The sequence below is a fragment of the Petromyzon marinus genome, chromosome 52 (genome assembly GCF_048934315.1).
Source record: "Petromyzon marinus isolate PM22_M1 ecotype Great Lakes invasive population chromosome 52, UKy_Petmar_22M1.pri1.0, whole genome shotgun sequence".
NCBI classification, from domain to species: domain Eukaryota; kingdom Metazoa; phylum Chordata; class Hyperoartia; order Petromyzontiformes; family Petromyzontidae; genus Petromyzon; species Petromyzon marinus.
In genome coordinates, this window is record NC_133718.1 from 2,538,035 (window position 1) to 2,553,505 (window position 15,471).

At 52.6% G+C, this 15,471-nt stretch overlaps 1 protein-coding gene across 3 annotated transcripts in view; it reads left to right on the plus strand.

Annotated features, from left to right (window-relative positions):
• The window catches only part of LOC116953548 (insulin gene enhancer protein ISL-1), a 45,794-nt gene that overhangs the window by 14,495 nt on the left and 15,828 nt on the right, over positions 1-15,471 (plus strand). Inside the window, exon 2 of one of the 3 annotated variants that reach the window (XM_076075113.1) lies at positions 6,973-7,160. In XM_076075113.1, the coding sequence (XP_075931228.1) occupies positions 6,973-7,160 (188 nt within the window). Of the gene's footprint in view, positions 1-6,970; positions 7,161-15,471 lie in introns of all 3 variants that reach the window. The other 2 variants (XM_076075112.1, XM_076075114.1) reach the window with 2 other exon arrangements.

A 15,471-nucleotide genomic window follows, 5' to 3' on the forward strand; every position in this document is an offset into this window, starting at 1 on the left:
GCTACCTGAGTTCGATTCGCGCTCACGGCCAACATCAGTGGCCCAATCTCTGATTCTGTGACCGGGCCTCTCCCTCATGCACTCCCAGAAGTCCGCGCGGCCGACGGCGCGTGTAAAACATGGCTTGGTGCGTTATTTTTGTTTACCTGGATGTGACCGATGCGTGGAAGATACTCGGCCTCAAAATGAGTGCCCGGTGCGCTGTGTAAACATCGCCACTGGGGAGACAAAAGCGGCCGGTCGTTGGGTTGGCCACCCCACCCTGTCGTGTACCGTTCCTGCCTTCGTAGGAGCTCGCTAACAGCACTTGCCCCTCGCCCAAAGTCTGTTGAGGCTATATGGGGGGGATCGGTGTGTTTGACCATACTTCACCACGCTGGTCACAGGCGTTGCTGAAGGCGGGGAGTGTCCTGCATGTGTGCGTGCGTGTATTTCTAGACGCGTGAACGTAGACACGTTCTCTTACGGTGGCGTTGTGTTGATGAGTTGGTGCCTGTGAGTGCGTTATAATTACAGTATAAAGTGTGTATAAATATATATACACGACCGTACAGATGTACACAGGATGGTAAATTAATACACCCGTCACGTATTTACGTTGTGCTCAAGGCTCTGATGCAAAGCCGCTAACGAGCTATGTAAGGGTTTTCATAACAATTGCTCTGCTCCTCGACAATAAGTTTGCTCACCGAATGTTTATCAAGTATCGTCTGTACACTCTGTGTGTGTGTCAACGGTGGGGGCGGAGCGGTGGCGCAGCGGTTAGCGCATTGTGCTACGAACCCGCTTAACCAACCCCGGGTTCAATTTCCCCGGGGCCGCAAACGATGATCTGAACCGTGCCCCCTGAGTCCCTTGATCGATCCGGCCTCAAGTGGTGCGGTGTGTAAAACATCGCCACTGGGAAAGACAAAAGCGGCCGGGCGTGGTTCTGCCCACACCCCCCCCCCCCCATTCGTGCGTTGTGCCGCCCTTAATAGGCGCTCGCTAACAGGTCTAGTATACGTTGCATGCACACACTGTACGTTTATGTACACAAAAGACAAACATGCACACACGCAAAGACAAGATTTCCCGTATAGCCTTAAGAGACTGTAGGGACAAGTGCTGTTAGCGAGCACCTATTAAGGCCGGCACGGCACACGAGGGGGTGGGTGGCCAGCACCCCACCCGTCCGCCTTCGTCTCCCCAGTGGCGATGTTTTACACACCGCACCAGGTACTCATTTGAGGCTGAGTCGACCTAGGGGAGACACAGGACCTGTTCCTATAATCGTCACCGGTGTTGGCCGTGAGCAGGGATCGAACTCGGCTAGACCAGGTTCATAGCGCAGCCGTGCTAACCGCTACACCACCGCTCCCCCACACACACGCAGACACACACACAAAGATCCCCATATAGCCTTAACAGACGGTAGGGGCAAGTGCTGTTAGCGAGCACCTATGAAGGCCGGAACGGTACACGAGGGGGTGGGTGGCCAGCACCACGCTCGACCGCCTTTGTCTCCCTAGTGGCAATGTTTACACACCGCACCAGGTACTCATTTGAGGCTGAGTCGACCTAGGGGAGGCCCGGGACCGGTTCAGATAATCGTCACTGGTGTTGGCCGTGAGCGGGAATCGAACCCGGGTCGCCAGGTTCATAGCGCAGCGCGCTAACCGCTACACTACCGCTCCCCCACACACACGCAGACACACACACACGCAGACACACACACACGCAGACACACACACACGCAGACATACACACACACGCAGACATACACACACACGCAGACATACACACACACGCAGACATACACACACAGAGGCAGAGTACATCCACTCGTGCGTACAGACGCGCACAAGCACCCGTATACGCACAACATGCACCACTTAGCCCCCAAGCGCACTGACCGATTGCTGTTGGCGAACACCCAGTAAGGTCAACCACACGGCTCGCAATGGGGTGGCGTGGCAAGGACTACGTCCCCGGCCCCCTTTGTCTCCCCAGCACACGGTGTATGTATGCGTACACACGGTGTGTGTACGCATACACACAGTCGACCTAGGGGGAGGCCCAGGACCGATTAAAATAATCGTCACCGGTGTTGGCCGTGAGCGGGAATCGAACTCGGGTCGCCGGGTTCGTAGCGCAGCGCGCTAACCGCTGCACTCCTAAGACACACGCACTAATGCACATGAAGACACACACACAGATCCACCGGATAGACGTCAACTATTTTTTGGGAAAGTGCTGTTAGCGAGTAGCACCTGTGACGGTGGGCACGGCACACGAGGGGGTGGGCGGCCGCCAGCAGCCTTCGTCTCCCGAGTGGCGATGTTTACTACACACCGCACCGGGTCCTCGATTTGAGGCTGAGCCGACCTAGAGCGAGGCCCAGGACCGATTCAGATAGTTGTCACTCGTGCTGGGCGTGAGTGGGGTTCGTAGCGCAGCGCGATGACCGGTGCACTTCCGCTCAGCCTTTGACGCACACTCACGCATCATTGCACGGTACTGTACACGCTACAGAGACAAAAGATTCCCCCGTAACTCCGTTTACAGACTATTGGGGCAAGTGCCGCACGAGAGCAACTATTATTGACACGCGACGCCAAGCGTAATTTTTTATCACTGGGAAACACCCTCCACACCCTACACACACACATTGAAACCGCGTTTCGATATTTGTCGCTAAACCATTGCGATCGACGGTGTCGTCGTGCCGGTGTGGGAGCATTGTGGGTGACGGCGAAGACGATGACGACTCGGTTTGTGCGAGTCATCGCGAGTTCATCGGCCTGTCGACTCGACCGCGCCAACATTACGCAGCACCAGAGGCGGAGTGCAGTGGAATGCAGTGGTTCGCTTTGTCCCGTCGCATTAGGAATCTAGGGTGCATTAATTCATTTTTGATAATAATCGTAAACTCCTGAAAGTTCGCCCGTGTCCAGCAATTCAAACACTGGTTTCGATCGGTTGGGTCTCATCAGCAGAGTAGTAGGCGTCCAAGTATAGTTGTTGTTATACAATCAACATCAGGGCCGAGGCTTGTTAAACCGGGTCGTCCATGCTGTTGGCAAGAGCACTCCATATAAACTCCGGGGCCCTGTTCAACACCAAATACAAAAACAACAAAAAAAAAACGGCGTTGTTTAACCGAAGCTCATTGAGCGTCTCCGCGCATAAAGTGCAAAATAACAAAAGATAAAACTCCAACGCATCCGCCAACAATAATCACTGCGCGTGTGGCCTTCCAAAGAAAGCGGAACTCAACGGGCGACGCGCCGTGCGGGACCCTTCCTCTCGGCGCATCGAGAGAGGCGTATTCAAGAGTGGCGTCACGTATAAATATATATACACGGCACTGCAATTGAAATGTTTATGAAATCTGAAATAATGCTCAGAGTGATTTCCCCGCACAAGTGAGCTCATCTCCCGTTCACAGTCATAAGCCAGTGGTGGAAATTCCACTTTCATATGGCGGGCAGGGGTGGGGTGGTTTTATCCATAAGATAACCATTTGTTGACTTCCCCACAAAATGGAACCAATTTTATAGACCCTCCCAACCGGGAAGTGTGATTGGCTCTCCTGCTGAGCCACCTGACCAGATCACGGCGGGTGATAAGTAACCATCATTCGCACGGACTCGGTGAACTGTTACGCGGGCAATTAATTTATCCATTCCAATGCACGGCCTATACGTGAATTGCCCCAGAATTGTTTTACGGACAACATTATTTCCGAAAAGGTTTTGACTGATAAAATTGCCCCGAGCGCGCGTGAGCAATTAGCGACAGCATTTCTACTCGAGCGCGCGTTCACGTTCACATTTGCCCCAACAGACTGTTGGGGCAAATGCTGTTAGCGAGCACCTACGAAGGCCGGAACGGCACACGAGGGGGTGGGTGGCCAGCACCACACCGGGACGCCTTTGTATCCCCAGTGGCGATGTTTACACACCGCAGCAGGTACTCATTTTAGGCTGAGTCGACCTAGGGGAGACCCACGACCGATTCAGATAATCGTCACCGGTGTTGCTCGTGAGCGGGAATCGAACTCGGGTCTCCGGGGTTTTGTAGCGCAGCGTGCTAACCGCTTCACCACCGCTCCCCACACAATCGGCTACACATCGTATTGGTGCAGGCAGTGTGTGTATGTACGTGGGGCAGGTGCGACCCCAATTCGAGTCCCGGTCACGGCTATCATCAGTGGCGAGCGCTATCCGACCCGGGATCTGAACTCAATCCTGCAATAAACCCCACCTCGGTCGACTCAGCCTTACGCCTGTATAGGAAGTACCTGGTGCGGGTGTGTACAAATCGCCATTAGGGAGACAAAGGCGGTCGGGCGTGGTGCTGGCCACCCACCCCCTCATGTGCCGTGCCGGCCTTCACACGTGCTACTCGCTAACAGCACTTGCCCCAACAGCCTGTTAAGGCTACACGGGAGATATTTGTCTAACGCTCGCATAAATAAACGTTGCGTTATGGCTTGAGTCACGTGGTATGTATGGAAGTTCTAGAAGGGCTAGAGCAACGACGCGTTATGGATTGAGTCACGTGGTATGTATGAAAGTTCTAGAAGGGCTAGAGCAACGACGCGTTATGAAATGAGTCACGTGGTATGTATGAAAGTTCTAGAAGGGCTCTAGAGCAACGACGCCGAGTGACGTAAATTATCATGATGATGATTCCAGAAGGGTTCAAAGATTTAGGGCTGGGACGAATGTTGATTTGGTTTCACTCCGGGCAGGATCTCCCGCTAAACTCTCATTACGCACAGTACCATCCCCATCAGCAGCGAACCGAGTAATTCGCCTCCCGTGGAGTGTGACGCTAAAGCCGATATCAATCTGGTAAAATCCACTTAGGGCAACTAAAATATACATATATATCAAAACAAAGATCCCCGAACAGCCTTTAACATAGTGTTGGGGCAAGTGATATTCGCGAGCACCTTTTATATGAAGGCCGGTACGGGTGCAAGAGTGTGTTAGGTGACCAGCACCACGCCGGACCGCCTTTGTCTCCCCAGTGCTGGTTTGTGCACTTTGCAAACCTGGTCCTCATTCCGCGATCGAAGGGCCCTGGTGGAGGCCCAGAACCGAGCTCGGATTGCCAGCTGCACCGCGCATGCAGCGCTAACCACTGCACCACCGCTCCTTACCTTACGTGTGTGTATACAGTACACACACACTGATTTCTTTGACCGAAACGCCCCCCTTATTAGATATATATATATATTTTTGTTCCTTTTAAGGCTACAGTGTTACTGACTAACGCGTTGAGCGTTGTTAATTATTAATGATAATCTTCAACTCCTGTGTCAATCCGCGGCTTTGATGGAGGCTTCCCCACGCCTTGTCTGTGGTCACGGGGGTTTGCCTGTCCATACTTCACCACTGTGTTGTTGCGTTAGGGGTAAGAGAGGGGGGGGGGGGGGTGATAGGACGACTGTTCACTCTGTCGCTCGCGCCGAACACTGCGCTCACCCCCAACGAGAACGCGCGGCACGGAATCGCGGAAGCCCAAAACGGAGTCAAGGGATTACGCGGGCGGCGCGTGCAAGTCACCTGCGGCTTACCTGGCCACGGCGCGTGCATGTCACCTGCGGCTTACCTGGCCACGGCGCGTGCGTGTCACCTGCGGCTTACCTGGCCACGGCGCGTGCGTGTCACCTGCGGCTTACCTGGCCACGGCGCGCATCCAGTGGCACTGCGCGGTAACCTTGAATCTAACGGCCCCGGGGACTCGCCCTCGTGTCGACTCGCACGGACACGTGCTTCGGTGTCTGCACCGCACCGCCGGTGTTGCTTACACACATTGCGGGTGCGTGCGCTCTCGCAAACAGCTCACGCCCGGCCGCCTTTGTCTCCCCCAGTCCGTGCTGCTGGCAGTGCCACCGCGCGCGAGCGGTTTTGTGTGCGCCGTGCCAAACCCCTAATAGGTGCTCGCAAACAGCAGCAGAAGCAGCGATGTTTTCAAGGTGGCTCTTGTGCTTGTAAGTGGCGCTAATGTTAATGAATGGCTGTGTTGTGTGTCTCTCCCTCCCCTCTATCTCTCCTCCCCTCTCTCTCATCCCCTCTCGCTATCTGCGAGAGTCGTCTCTCGTGTTCCCACTCATGAATCCCCTCCTCCCTCCTCCTGCAATCTTCATTTCTGTCCATCGTCTTGTACACCTCCCCCCCTCCTCCATCCCCTCCACTCCTCCACCTCCCCCTCCACCACCGCCATCCATGCCCGCTATAATTTCGTTCTGACGTTGTCCGTGTGTCTGTCCGTCCGATTGTTTTTTTTTTCTCTCTGTATACCTCTGTCTCCCCTATCTGCATCCACGCTTGTGTTTACACGTACGTGTGGTTGTGTCGTTTTCACGTGTGTCTCTAACACGTGTGTCTCTAACACGTGTGTCTCTAACACGTGTGTCCCTGACACATGCCTGACTCGACACACGTCTGTCTGTCCTGTGTCGACTGTCTGTACATCTGCCCGTCTCTCTTCCCTCCACCGTTCCGCGATGTCTCTCTCCTCCCCGCGCCTCGCCTCCTGCCCGTCGGCTTCCACTCTCCCCACGCTTCGATCTGCCGACCTTCTATCTTCCTTATCTGCCTCCTCCTCCTCCTCCACGTCCCTCGCTGTCTCTCTCTCCCATCCTCACGTCTGTCTCTATCTGCGTGTATCATCGATACGTCTCTCGCTCCGTGTATCATCGATACGTGTACCGCCTTCCATCTCTCTCATCGTGTCTTCGTATTTATTCTCCCCCCCCCCTCATCATCATCTCACCATCTCTCTCCTATCTCTTTGTCTCTCTATCTCTGCGTCTCTCTATCTCGTTCCTCGGGCCCCCCTCTACCCCCCCACCTCACTGCCCTCCCCAATTTCACTTCCTCCGTCCATCTCTTCGTCTCTCTCCTCTGTATCCCCCCCCCCTCTCCACCCCCCCGCCCCCTCGCCTCCAACTCTCCCCTGTCGCTGCCTCAAGAGAAGCGGCTGGCGTCCGTGTGCGTTGGCTGCGGCGCCCAGATCCGCGACCCCTTCATCCTGCGCGTGTCCCCCGACCTCGAGTGGCACGCATCGTGCCTCAAGTGCGCCGAGTGCGCGCAGTACCTGGACGAGACGTGCACATGCTTCGTGCGGGACGGCAAGACCTACTGCAAGCGCGACTACGTCAGGTGCGTGCACGTGGTGTGTGTGTGTCTGTGCGTGCACGTGGTGTGTGTGTCTATGCGCGCACATGGTGTGTCTGTGCGCGCACGCGGTGTGTGTGTGTGTCTGTGCGCGCACGTGGTGTGTGTGTGTGCGTGCACGTGGTGTGTGTGTGTGCGTGCACGTGGTGTGTGTGTGTCTGTGCGTGCACGTGGTGTGTGTGTGTCTGTGCGTGCACGTTGTGTGTCTGTGCGTGTGTCTGTGCGCGCACGCGGTGTGTGTGTGTCTGTGCGTGCACGTGGTGTGTGTGTGTGTCTGTGCGTGCACGTGGTGTGTGTGTGTGTCTGTGCGCGCACGCAGTGTGTGTGTGTGTCTGTGCGTGCACGTGGTGTGTGTGTCTATGCGCGCACATGGTGTGTCTGTGCGCGCACGCGGTGTGTGTGTGTGTCTGTGCGTGCACGTGGTGTGTGTGTGTGTCTGTGCGCGCACGTGGTGTGTGTGTGTGCGTGCACGTGGTGTGTGTGTGTCTGTGCGTGCACGTGGTGTGTGTGTGTGTCTGTGCGTGCACGTTGTGTGTCTGTGCGCGCACGTGGTGTGTGTGTGTGCGTGCACGTGGTGTGTGTGTGTGTGCGTGCACGTGGTGTGTGTCTGTGCGTGCACGTGGTGTGTGTGTCTGTGCGTGCACGTTGTGTGTGTTTGTGCGCGTGCTGCGTTACGAACCTGGCGACCCGAGTTCGATTCCCACTCACGGCCAACACCGGTGACGATTATCTGTACAAGGTCCTGGGCATCATCCCTTAGGTCGACTCAGCCTCAAATGAGTACCTGGTGTTGTGTGTAAACATCGCCACTGGCGAGACAAAGGCGGTCGGGCGTGGTGCTGGCCACCCACCCCCTCGTGTACCGTTCCGGCCTTCATAGGTGCTCGCTAACAGCACTTGCCCCAACAGTCTGTTACAGGCTACGGGGGGGGGGGTGGATCTTTGTCTTTGTGTGTTCTCTAGAGACTCTGTGGGTGTGGTGGGGTGAGCGGGCGGTTGCCCCCGGGGTGCCCCTCCCAAGGTGGTGGGGGCGACGGGGGTGGGAGTGGGGGCACCGCTGGAGTTGGTAACCGGGCGGGAATGGTCAGAACGGAAGCGAGCGGTGGCTGCTGGTGGCTCACGCGCAGTGCTGGTGGGGTGGTGACAGCACCACCGCACTACGGCTCCACCTCAATCTGCTCCTCCGACTCAAACGCCACCGACCCGCCCCCACGCCACTCCAGTCCCCTGTATTATCACCTCCCCCACACCGATTCACCCCACGTCCCACCACCACGTGGAGTTCCAATATCAGTGATGATTAACGGAACCGATCCTGGGCCTCCCCTAGGGACTGCTCGGCCTTAAAGTGAGTACCTGGTGCGGTGTGTCGTAAACATCGCCACTGGGGAGACAAAGGCGGCCGGGCGTGGTGTTGGCCAACCGCCCCCTCGTGTGCCGGCCTTCATAGGTGCTCGCTATCAGTACTTGCCCCAACAGTCTGTTAAGGCTATACGGGGTGTCTTTGTCTTTGTGTACGTGTGTGGCATGAGCAAGCAATGGCAGGGCTTCACCCTTTACCTTCGCGGAATGCAAATATACAAATTACACGTCACGTGTCCAGCGTGTTACCTGTGGATAATTACCGACAGCGCTCATTTAACGTGCACGCTCATTTCCATTACACGGCTGTGGCCTTTCGACGAGACGTTTATAATGTGACCGCGCGTTAATTAGATATAGATGTCAATTAGATATACGGTGCGTGTGCGTGCAAGAGTGGGGAGCGGTGGCATTTGAGACTATCAAATGCCCCAACCCCGCACCTCCCTCCCCCACCTCCCTCCCCCACCTCTGTCCACCCAGCGATTTGAGTGGGTTCGCCAAAGCTGGTCGAACGGCAGGCCACGTATGGTGGGGTAATCTGTGGATAAGGCCCACGTGGGTCTTCCAAGGCGTCTGGCAAGTGTGGAAGGGTAGACCAAGCGCCATCCCTCGAGTGGCTCTCTTTTATACCCCCCCCCCACTCCATCTATTAGGAGGCCCTTTTGACGCGATGTGTGGAACCCCAGCCAACTCCTGCCAATGACTTAAAACTAAACTGAAAACTAAACAATTTTTTTTATTTTAACAGGTAAGGCCCCACTGAGCCATATAGCTATTTTTCAGAAGCGGCCTCGCCATCACAAATGATAGCTCAGCGAAGTGGCTCATCATCACGTGGGGATTTATAGCAGCCAAATATTCGAAACGCGTGATGTTGATTCTAAATGTGGAGGGGAAAACACGAGGACCCGGATACAAAATCCACACGACTACGGAGAGAGAGAAAACATCGCAAACTCCAAATATGCAGGCGTCAGGGTTGTGCTCGAATACCCGACCTCCTGTCTACCAGGCGAGGTAGTTAACATCTCACCACCGTGACTTCACGGGACCTTTAACGTCCACTGTCAAGCAGACAGCGGCGTAGCATTATTATTCTTCCGCTTATCACACCGGCAGTATGAATCAGGGCGGCCGAGTGGATTCGAACCGTGAATTCCAGCAAAAGGGGGCGAACGCCCTACCGCGTTGTCCATACGCGGGCCCCTTTTACAACTTCGACAGCGGCGCTGTTGTTGTTGCTGGCGACATGGCGTGCTGGGCCTTGGCGTCCGTGCCGCGCGATCCACACCCTGTGCGTGGCGTGCGCGACGATGGCATCGTGGGTCACGTGGCGTACTTGAACCCACGTGGGGGTGGGGGGTGATGCCCGCCCGTCAGCCCGGGGGATTCACCGCCACGATCGCCGTTGTGACCTCACGAACCACGTGGAGCAGCAGGAGCGTCGAGGCCCCCCTGACGGAGCCTCTGCCTCCTACCTCTTCCTCCGCTCCTTCCCCATCCTCTTTACTCTCATTCCCCATTATTTATCTTCTTCTTATTATTCCTCCCTCGTCCCTCTCCCGTTCCTTTCTCTTTTTCCCCGTTCAATGGCGTCCGTGACTGTCGCTCCCCCTCTCCGCGTGGTGCTGCCCGCGGGGTACAGAGTTGCTGAGATTTTATTCATTAGCGGCGTATCTTGGGTTACGTCTCACGGCGTGCCTTTTAACGCCGAGCGAACTGCGGTCGAAGGACGTTTACCATTAAACCGTTGTTACGGCAAAGCACCAACAAAATAAGATATCGAGTACAATTGTGGTGAACGATTACAAAGGTGGATTGAATTGATATCGCGATAAAAAATCGCCATCGTTAAAAATCTCGTCTCGAGATATTAAATCGCGACAACACCATGACACACGTGTGTATATATACAGTATATACACGCATATACTGTATATGCATGTACACACACATATACAATATATCCGTGTAGCGTTTAACAAGGCCCGACAGTGCTGTTAGAACGGCACACAAAAGGGTGAGTTGCCAACGCCACACCCGGCCGCCTTTGTCTCCCCAGTGGTAATGTTTACACACCGCACCATGTGCTCATTTAAGGCTGAATAAACCGAGCAGATGCCAACTATTTTGTAATTGTGTCTCCGGGTTCGTAGCGCCGTTAACCAACTGGCCTCCCGCTCGCCCACATATATATACAGTATATACACAAAGACAAAGATCCCCCGTGTAGCCTTAACAGGCTGTTGGGGGCCAGTGTTGTTAGCGATCACCTATGAAGGCCGGCACGGCATACGAGGGAGGTGGGTGGCTAGCACCACGCCCGGCCGCCTTTGTCTCCCCAGTGGCGATGTTTACACACCGCATCAGCTTTATACAATTTAGGCTGAGTCGACCTAAGGGAGGCCCAGGACCAGCTCTGATAATCGTCACCGGTGTTGGCCGTGAACGGGAATCGAACCCGAGTCGCCAGGTTCGGAGCGCAGCGCGCTAACCGCTATACCACCGCTCCCCACACATATCCATTCACATTCATAGACATCGCGTACTGTACATATATAGTGCATAGTCTGCATCATTACCATGCACATATACACAGTGTATATACACACAATATGTAATATACATGCATGCATTTTAAAATATGCATAATGCATATGTATACGTAATAACCAAGCGATACATTATCAAGCATGTACACAAAACGCGTTCCTGTTGCATGTACGTACGCTGAACTTCGTGCGCACCGTACGTAGCCAACCGTTGCCAATCGTAGGTGAAAATACACATACATTAATCGTACTGCACGTGAATATGCGCATTCATCCACAGTACGTAACACGTGCACGTGTACGCACCGCAAATGTTGCACACAGTTGGTAGATGCGTCCTTGTGTAGTGTTCATTCACGGTAGATGTGTACATAAAGGGCCGTCCATAAATGACGTCACGCACCTGGGGGGGGGGGGTGTCAGACATTTGTGACGATGTGTGACGAGGTGGGGGGGGTTTGAGAAATGTGACGTCACATCAAAATGCGCAACTTTAAATAAATATAGACAACCACGTTCTAGTTAATTAAATAGACTTTTTAAACAGGTCCCTGCAGGGTGGGCTGGTAGGACAAGTCTCTGCGCTGTCTATTGCTGATTTTACACCCGACAGCACGAGATTTCACTTCGTTAAAGTATTGAAAGGGGACGGACGGACGGACACATTAATCTATTGCAGGCTGGTACACTCAGTTTACAACTTCGTTCCTACCAGTATAAATGTTTTCTCCTACAACATCAGAGTGCAGCGCCACATTAAACACGCACTACAATGACAATAGTTTAAAGCGATTTGAAGCATGTTTTATATATTTTTTTCTGGGGGGGGGCAGAGCTTTGTGACGTCATATTTGAGGGGGGGTCTGACTGTTTGTGACGCCGTGTGACGAGTGAGGGGGGGGTAAAAAATCGTCCAAAATCGCGTGACGTCATTTATGGACGGCCCCTAAAGACGTGCTCGCCGCGTAGGCAGTCCAAATGCCGCGCGTGCGTTCACGCGCACACGCAGCGCTCCACACAACACGACTGTCGGAGCGAGTGCTGTTGACGGGCACCTACGAAGGCCGGCAACAGCTCAGCGCCACGCGCGGCCGCCTTTGTCTCCCCGGCTCGGATATTTCGTCGCCCACGTGGGCCGTGAGCAGAGAGGATTAACGTCGGCGTCGCCACCACACAGTGCCGGATTATAGACTCGTGCGGGGGCCATGTGGCATCTGTTATAAAGGGGGCCCGAAATATATATATAAAAAACTAAAATATTAAAACACGTACATTTTCAACTCGCATAGTAAAGTAATTGTATTTTTTTCCCTTTGCTATACAGCCAGATAATACGACAAATCGCACACCTTAAACACCCAGTCGTTCGTAAAAGCTGAAGGGCGGTATAGTCCTATAGTAATAGAGCAAGGGCAGAATCACCCAACCGGAATTGATCGTTTGAAACCATTCGGCGCGGGGCCCGTAGCTACTACATATGTGTAGCTACTACACATATGTAGTACACATATGTAGTAGCTACACATATGTAGCTACACATATGTAGCTACTGCATATGTGTAGCTACTAGTTATGTGTAGCTACTACATATGTAGCTACTTTGCTACGAGGATAAATCCGGCACTGCCCACCACTTGCGCTCACCGCTCGTCGCTGAATGATCTCTCCACGTACGCTACCGGATTGCGTAACGCGCGCGCACTCGTGTACGTCCGAGTTCCACACACGCGCACGCGCGCACACAAGACACCTCCACGCAGAGACATCGCGTTATCTATTGCACGCGCGCGATCGCGATCGCGTAATAGTTTTAAAAGCAAAAGTGTTTAAAAAAAGCCGTGCGATCAGATTTGTAAAGGGGTTAACACGTAGGCTTTCGCGACCAATATTATCCGGAATAGAGAGGGTTTTTTGTGGGGGGGGGGGGGGGGGGGGGGGGGTTAGATCGCGGAAACGTTGTCAATGTCGTGGGTTTACTCTCCAACGCACCAATGGCTGTGTCGGGTGGTGACGGGTTCAACGACACAACATTTATATATTTACGCGATATAACCGCGCAAAATATATACCCCGATGATGCTGGATGTAATCGGCAGCCGAAACGTCGAACTGCTCAAATAGTAAATGTTGTGGATTTACTCTCCAACACACCGGTGGGCTGAAATAGTAAACTAATTACTAATTTGCGCTTTTTGTTTACGTGACAAATCTTGCTGGCTGTGTCGGGTGGTGGAGGGTTACGACACAACATTTATACTTACGCGATCTAATCCAAAACACTTTATAATGATTATTAAGAAAGGCACAAGTGTCCGCCGGGGGGAGGAGGCGTCTTAGTTTCGATAGCGTCTTTATAATCCGGGGCATGCGGCCTGGTGAAGTCCTCGTCCTGGTTAAATAAAGGAACGTTGACGTTCTCGTCCTGGTTAAATAAAGGAACGGTGAAGTCCTCGTCCTGGTTAAATAAAGGAACGTTCAAGTTATCGTCCTGGTTAAATAAAGGGACGTTGAAGTTCTCGTCCTGGTTAAATAAAGGGACGTTGAAGTTCTCGTCATGGTTAAATAAAGGGACGTTGAAGTTCTCGTCCTGGTTAAATAAAGGGACGTTGAAGTTCTCGTCATGGTTAAATAAAGGGACGGTGAAGTCCTCGTCCTGGTTAAATAAAGGGACGTTGAAGTCCTCGTCCTGGTTAAATAAAGGGACGGTGAAGTTCTCGTCCTGGTTAAATAAAGGGACGGTGAAGTTCTCGTCATGGTTAAATAAAGGGACGGTGAAGCTCTCGTCATGGTTAAATAAAGGGACGTTGAAGTTCTCGTCCTGGTTAAATAAAGGGACGTTGAAGTTCTCGTCCTGGTTAAATAAAGGGACGTTGAAGTCCTCGTCCTGGTTAAATAAAGGGACGTTGAAGTCCTCGTCCTGGTTAAATAAAGGGACGTTGAAGTCCTCGTCCTGGTTAAATAAAGGAACGTTGAAGTCCTCGTCCTGGTTAAATAAAGGGACGTTGAAGTTCTCGTCCTGGTTAAATAAAGGGACGGTGAAGTCCTCGTCCTGGTTAAATAAAGGGACGTTGAAGTCCTCGTCCTGGTTAAATAAAGGGACGTTGAAGTTCTCGTCCTGGTTAAATGAAGGGACGTTGAAGTTCTCGTCCTGGTTAAATAAAGGGACGTTGAAGTCCTCGTCCTGGTTAAATAAAGGGACGTTGAAGTCCTCGTCCTGGTTAAATAAAGGGACGTTGAAGTCCTCGTCCTGGTTAAATAAAGGAACGGTGAAGTCCTCGTCCTGGTTAAATAAAGTAACGTTGAAGTTCTCGTCCTGGTTAAATAAAGGGACGTTGAAGTCCTCGTCCTGGTTAAATAAAGGGACGTTGAAGTCCTCGTCCTGGTTAAATAAAGGGACGTTGAAGTTTTCGTCCTGGTTAAATAAAGGGACGTTGAAGTTCTCGTCCTGGTTAAATAAAGGGACGTTGAAGTTCTCGTCATGGTTAAATAAAGGGACGTTGAAGTTCTCGTCCTGGTTAAATAAAGGGACGTTGAAGTTCTCGTCATGGTTAAATAAAGGGACGTTGAAGTTCTCGTCCTGGTTAAATAAAGGGACGTTGAAGTTCTCGTCATGGTTAAATAAAGGGACGTTGAAGTCCTCGTCCTGGTTAAATAAAGGGACGTTGAAGTCCTCGTCATGGTTAAATAAAGGGACGTTGAAGTCCTCGTCCTGGTTAAATAAAGGGACGGTGAAGTCCTCGTCCTGGTTAAATAAAGGGACGGTGAAGTTCTCGTCCTGGTTAAATAAAGGGACGTTGAAGTTCTCGTCCTGGTTAAATAAAGGGACGTTGAAGTTCTCGTCATGGTTAAATAAAGGGACGGTGAAGTTTCTCGTCCTGGTTAAATAAAGGGACGTTGAAGTTCTCGTCCTGGTTAAATAAAGGGACGGTGAAGTCCTCGATCTGGTTAAATAAAGGAACGTTGAAGTTCTCGTCCTGGTTAAATAAAGGGACGTTGAAGTCCTCGTCCTGGTTAAATAAAGGAACGGTGAAGTTCTCGTCCTGGTTAAATAAAGGAACGGTGAAGTTCTCGTCCTGGTTAAATAAAGGGACGTTGAAGTCCTCGTCCTGGTTAAATAAAGGGACGTTGAAGTCCTCGTCCTGGTTAAATAAAGGAACGGTGAAGTCCTCGTCCTGGTTAAATAAAGGGACGTTGAAGTTCTCGTCCTGGTTAAATAAAGGGACGGTGAAGTCCTCGTCCTGGTTAAATAAAGGAACGGTGAAGTTCTCGTCCTGGTTAAATAAAGGGACGTTGAAGTTCTCGTCCTGGTTAAATAAAGGGACGTTCAAGTTCTCGTCCTGGTTAAATAAAGGGACGTTCAAGTGCTCGTCCTGGTTAAA